The sequence below is a fragment of the Pan paniscus genome, chromosome 5 (genome assembly GCF_029289425.2).
Source record: "Pan paniscus chromosome 5, NHGRI_mPanPan1-v2.0_pri, whole genome shotgun sequence".
Lineage (NCBI taxonomy): Eukaryota > Metazoa > Chordata > Mammalia > Primates > Hominidae > Pan > Pan paniscus.
In genome coordinates, this window is record NC_073254.2 from 62117904 (window position 1) to 62123903 (window position 6000).

General features: G+C 35.1%; 1 protein-coding gene across 2 annotated transcripts in view; it reads left to right on the top strand.

Moving 5' to 3' along the window:
• CD2AP (CD2 associated protein) overlaps positions 1-5451 on the top strand; it is a 146293-nt gene extending 140842 nt beyond the window's left edge. For both annotated transcript variants that reach the window (XM_008958677.5, XM_003833191.6), the window contains exon 18: positions 2509-5451. In XM_008958677.5, the coding sequence (XP_008956925.1) occupies positions 2509-2550 (42 nt within the window). In that variant the 3' untranslated portion in view covers positions 2551-5451. The remainder of the gene's footprint in view (positions 1-2508) is intronic.
• Positions 5452-6000: the final 549 nt, after the last annotated feature.

Genomic DNA, 6000 nt, shown 5'->3' on the forward strand with positions numbered 1-6000 from the left:
TAATTACCATTTCACATTCGCTGCTGCTTATTGGCCTGTCCAGGATCTCTAATTCTTCCTGATTTAATCTAGGAGGGTTGTATTTTTCCAGAAATCCATCCATCTCTTCTAGGTTTTCTAGTTTATGTGCATAATGATGTTCATAGTACCCTTGAATGATCTTTTGTGTCATTCAAGGGACCAGCAGTGGGCGGGGCCGTAGAACTCCCAAGATTATATGCCCTTAGTCTTCCACTACGAGGGTGGGTAGGGAAGGGCCATCAGGTTGGGGCAGGGCTAGGCATGTCTGAGCTCATGCTCTTCTTGGGCGGGTCTTGCTGTGGCTGCTGTTGGGGATGAAGGTGAGATTGCCAGGTCACTGGAGTTGTGTAGCTAGGAGGAATATGGCTGCCTATGCTGAATCATGCTGGTTGTCAGGGAAGTAGGGGAAAGCTGGCAGTCACAGGCCTCACCCAGCTCCCACGCAAACTGAAGGACCAGTCTCAATCCCACCGTGCCTCCCCCAGCAGCCCTGTTTCCAGACAGTGGGCGAGATGGGCTTGAAAACTTGCCCCAGGCTACCTGCCTTCTAGCTGCGAAAGAAAAGGGCTTGGTTCTTCCCTCGCCTGTGGAGTCTGCAAACCAGATTTGCTGCCCTACCCAGAGTTGTGGCCTGGAGGTCTCTCGCCACGTTCAAATTGTTACAAAGTTTAGCTAGAGATTTCCTTCTCCCTGTGGAGTTTTACCCCCTGCTCCTCTGGCCGCCCTCCCTATGGATCCCTGTGGTGCCAGGCAGGAATGGCCTGCTTGGGGACTCAGCAAGCTCCCAGGGCCTTTCAGCTGCTTCCTCTACCCCCCCCCCCACCCTGTATTTTGCTTGGCTCTCTAAATTGAGTCAGATCCAGGTGAAGTTGGAAACTTCTGCAAACAGACCTTCAGTTTCTCCAGTAGGGGGGGTGTGTTCGGGAGAGGAGGGTCTCCCTTTCTCACTTCCGCAGTTGGGACACACACAGTATTTGGGGTGTTTCCCAGGTCCTGCAAGAACAGTCCGCTTTCTTCAGAGGGTCTGTGGGTCCTCTCGGGATTGCTGGTTTGTTCTTGCAGTCGATCTGGAGCTAAAATTCACAATGCGAGTCTCCGCATGCTGTTCTGTCTGGAGCCGCAATCTAGTCTTGCCTCCTGTCCGCCATGATGATCCCTGTCCAGTGATAACTAAATGTATGTCACAAATAGCAGTTTACAAGAAGTATTGCTGATTATGCATGCAGTAGTAGCCTTCACACTCCCTACTCCCTCTTCTACCAATTTGTTTTTCTTACCGCTTTCTGTATCTTTGGAATAAAGACTTTAATAACAGATCGGGCTGACAATGAAAGCTATCGTCTCAATCCAAATTGAAGACAGGCTTGTTGTAGTCCAGTGCTGCTAAAACATTGAGGTAATCATCATAATATTTACAGAATCATATCAAGGAAGATCCTGAAATTAATAAACAGTTCTTGAGTAGTTATAATCCTTTAGGAGATTGTGAACATATAAAAATTATACTTTTTGACTATGGTAAAGTCCTAATCATTTAATAATGTGCTGTTTGTCGAAGCTAGCCAAAGCATGTATTGTTTATGTGCATTCTTGAGGAAGGTGATGCCATCAGGATAAGGCAAGGCCTATATATTTCCTCATGCAGTGAAAGGTTAAAGATGATCAAAATGTTATAGAATTGAGAAGAGAAATCAGTATAAAAACCATGGGCTTTAAAGCCCTAAATCTTATCATGACAAGTCCTGTGTCACTTGTTACTGTGCAACATTGGCATCCTGTTTAATGTCTTTGAGCCTCAACTTAGCCATTTGAATATGGCAGTATTGAATAACTCTATGTAGTTATTGTGCAAACTTAATGAAATGATTTCCTTCTTCATAAATTCCTTAAGTTATGAATTTCCGTTAAGAGAAGAATGCCTTCTGCCTAAAGGTGGAGCTATATCAAGCACCTTGACTGAATCTTAGATATATTCCTGGGCTTTAAGATATTTAATGTAGTATATACTGGTTACAGATAAGTAAATTGAAACCAAGTCAAGTGATTTAACAATAATTATAATTAAGTATAATTAGTGAAAAACATGGAACTAAACAGGTCTCTATTCTTTTTACTGTTGTTTAATGTATCGTTTGTTTAATTATAGATACATGTACGTTTCTTAATTTGGTTTCAAGGATTCTTTTGTTCTTTGTAGGATTGACTGATTTTTTTTTACAGCTTTAATTTTAAATGCTCACATGACTTAACATTGTTCTGGCTGAAAGGGCTATAATTGCTTTTTTCTTATTGTAACTGCCATTTAGGAACTTGCATTGTACTGTTGAAACTTTATTCAACCAAATTATAGCATGGGAAACTGGATTTTAGGTCTGGAAAAAAAATCTGAAGGCTTGAAAGTATGATCACATCTTAATGACATAGAGTAAAATAAACTACTAAACTAAGGATATTTTGTGTTTGCTCAATTTATGTTTTTTGTTTTAGATGGAAATAGAGAAGCTGAAAAAAGCTGTCCTGTCTTCTTGAGTGGTGTGGACCTGGTGTTCATAATGTTCCAGGCATTCAGAAGCAATGCTATGAACTTCAGCTGACTTGTTACTTAAAAATTGTGAATTCTGTTGTTGTGATAAATATGAGCAAATGAAGTGTAATATCTATAGAAAAGTAGAGTGAGGGTGAATATATATATATATATATATATATAGTTTTGCCAATATGAAGAAAAAGAGGCCTTATTTCTTAACTGTGCTGGGATTGCAAACACTTTTTAAAAAATTGTTTGCTTGAAAATACTACTGAATATAAATAAGAATGTGCACAGTAGTTTTTTTATTGAAACTTGTATTATTTTTAAAGAGATCTATACTATAAATATGGTGATATATTTACAAGTAATCTGTAAGATATACTATTTGAGAGGGACAGATTAGCCTTTTAGTAACTATAGTCACTACTTTTTCCATAATGCATAAGGGATATAAACTGTGTTTGTATGTGTGTGTGTGTGTGTGTATATATATATATATTTTTACTTTTATCCTCTTACCGAAGGTTACACTGTTGTGCCTGTTTGTCTGCAATGCTGTTTATATTTTGGGTGATGAAATAGGAGTTTCCTAGCTATATAAACCAGATTACTCACCCATGCATATAGTAAGAACTAATGAATAATCAAAATAATTTCATCTACTTTTAGAATATTTTATGTTGCTTGCACTATAGGAGTCATAAAAGGAACTTAGTTAAAATGTGTTGGATTGTTAAACATTTGGGGAAATATGAACTGTATTTTAAATTTGTTAGGTCTGAAGAATCTAAAACTGTTAATTTAACCCTTAACTTGTGCCTAGAAACTACAGCATATATAAAATATGTAAACACCAGCCTGTTGCTGTACTTTTCTGCTTATTTTACAGCCTCAAATATTTCTCATTATCTTGTCACTTAGTTCTTCATGCTTCTCCTTCTGACTTTTAATAATGGTAATAGGAAAACAAAACCCAAAGCTTTTCAGAACTTCAGTGTGAGGTTTCCTATTTTGACAAGTTAACTTGTAAATACTCAGGTTTTACGATGTATAATTTACCTAATAGACCAAACTAACTCATGGAGATATTTTGAACTATTATTTAGGTACAAACTTTATAAAGAATGTTAGTATGTCATAAAATATAACATTACAGCTTATTTAAAACCAAATATAGTTGAACATATTTAAAATACATTTTCACAGAATGGATGAATTAGTTGTTTCTTCAGAGTTACTTATGAACAGTTGAATGCTTTAAAATGTTCTATCTGTAGGTAACATCTAAAACACAAGTGGGTTTATTTAAATTTTTAAAATTTGAAATTTTTTATTTGCAAAAAATTGTTTTATGCTTTATTATATCGCAAATGAGTGTCAGATTTTTGAGTACCAATGATCATGCTTCCATTTTTTTAGTTTTAAACCACCAAACCAATATTTTTCCTTTAAATTTTAATCTTATAATATAGAAATCTTATGTAAATGAAATTTTGTCATGTTTCAAATAAAGAGAACTGAAGTAGAAAATAGAAATGCCAGTAAACAACATAATGTTTAATTTACAACTTACATTAGGGGTTTGGGGGAATGCTAATTGTATATTGAGAATATACATTAGAACTCTTCAAAATGGGCTCTTCTAATGAGGTCACTACTGAACAAAATTGTTCCCTCTTCTGTTAAATAGAATAGGTTTAAATGACTAGTCAAATGAATTATTTTCTTCTTGTTAAATAAATTAAATCTTACTTTCTTTTAATGACCAACCTTAGGTAAAACAAAAATATCGTAATCCTAGAAATTATCCTCCAGCTTTCTCACCTGAAAATCTATTGAAGTGATCCCTGGTCACCCTAATAATGGGATGAGGGAAGTTTCCAGCAGATTTCAGGCTGTTCTTGAAGTTTTTGTTGGTCATTTTCTCAATAGTACATGAAATCAAGATGCTTATGAGCATGGAAATGTATTTAAAGTTTTTGCTTGTGTCCTCCTCAGTCAGAATAGAAAAGTAACTGAAATACTCTTAACCTTTCTGTCCTTGATAAAATAGTAAAGAAAACCAAACAAACCCAGGCCTGATGGGAAAAATGATTCCTTTATTCTAGCAATTTACTCCTTTCTGTTGGTATGGGAAATGTTATTAATTTCTATTACTAAAGTTCATATCACAAAATGATATTTAATAATAACCTTGGGGTAAATCATGAATTTTTTTTCTATGTGTGAGTGTAAAAGACAAAAGTTGAACAGCATGGAATCTCATTGCCAAATTATTAGTGAATGTATAGTTCAGGTATTCTTTGAGACACACAGTATCATTAATTTCCGAATTGTATTTCAGTGTTATTTTTTGTTTGTGACCACTAAGCTTCTGTCTTAATACAAAGCTGTTACCTTCTACAGAATTTAAGTCTGAAGATGTAAAGAGAGAACAGGCCTTGTGTAACAGAAGATACTCTTTTTTATGCTCCTTACTGTGATCACAGAAAAATTAAAAATCCAAGTGCTCTCTAGATTTGTTGATAAACATTTTATGTTTGCATTTAAACTTGAAATGTATGAGCAGAATGAGACAATCAGTTAAATCAGAAATGAGAAGTATTATAATGTAAAGGCCTTGTTTTGCTGTAGCAATAAAATGACCAAGTGCAATGACTTGATTTAATAAATTCATATTTTAAAAGTTGCTGCTATGAATATTTTTGGCTATAAAATTTTACCCTGACTTGCTTTCAATAACTATTATGTAATGCAGTTGATGTTGTAACCTAACATTCCAAAAAAAAATTGAAAGGGGGAATCTCAAAATAGTATATACTTCACTAACTTGTTTACAGGTGCTGTATTTAAAAGCATGCTTCTCTCTCAAAAAGAAAAATTAAAGGATTTTATTGCCAGTCGTGTCAGTCTTTATTGGTTATTTTTTGTTAACTTTAGCATTTGTGTATTTCAGAGTATGATGAAAATTATATTACTTCAATTTCCAAATACAAGAATAAATAGTACACCAAAAACATTAAAAATTCTAGACCAGTATGACTTTTACTGAACTTTTCTGAGTCTGGTTTTTCATCTGAAACTGAGACAATAATTTCTACTTTACAGGATTATGGGGAGAATTTGAAATAGTTTATCTGAATGGCTTTGTAGAGTGCTTGGCATAGAGTAGGTTTTTTTTTTTTTTTTTAATGGAGGCTGCTGTTTTACCTTTTTTAAAAGCATTTTACAGTGATGGATGTGATAAAAATTAGATGGATAAGGTTAAGAAAAAGGAGGCATTGTATATCCTTTCCCCCTGAATATGGTATAGTATCCTTTTCTTTGGGGAGATGCTCCTTTCATTTGTATTATATTGTTCAAAGGGGAGCTGCTACCATCTTACAGATTCTACCTCCTTGACCACCCAGGAAATCCCTTGAGAGAGTACTTGGCTCAAACTGAGTTAC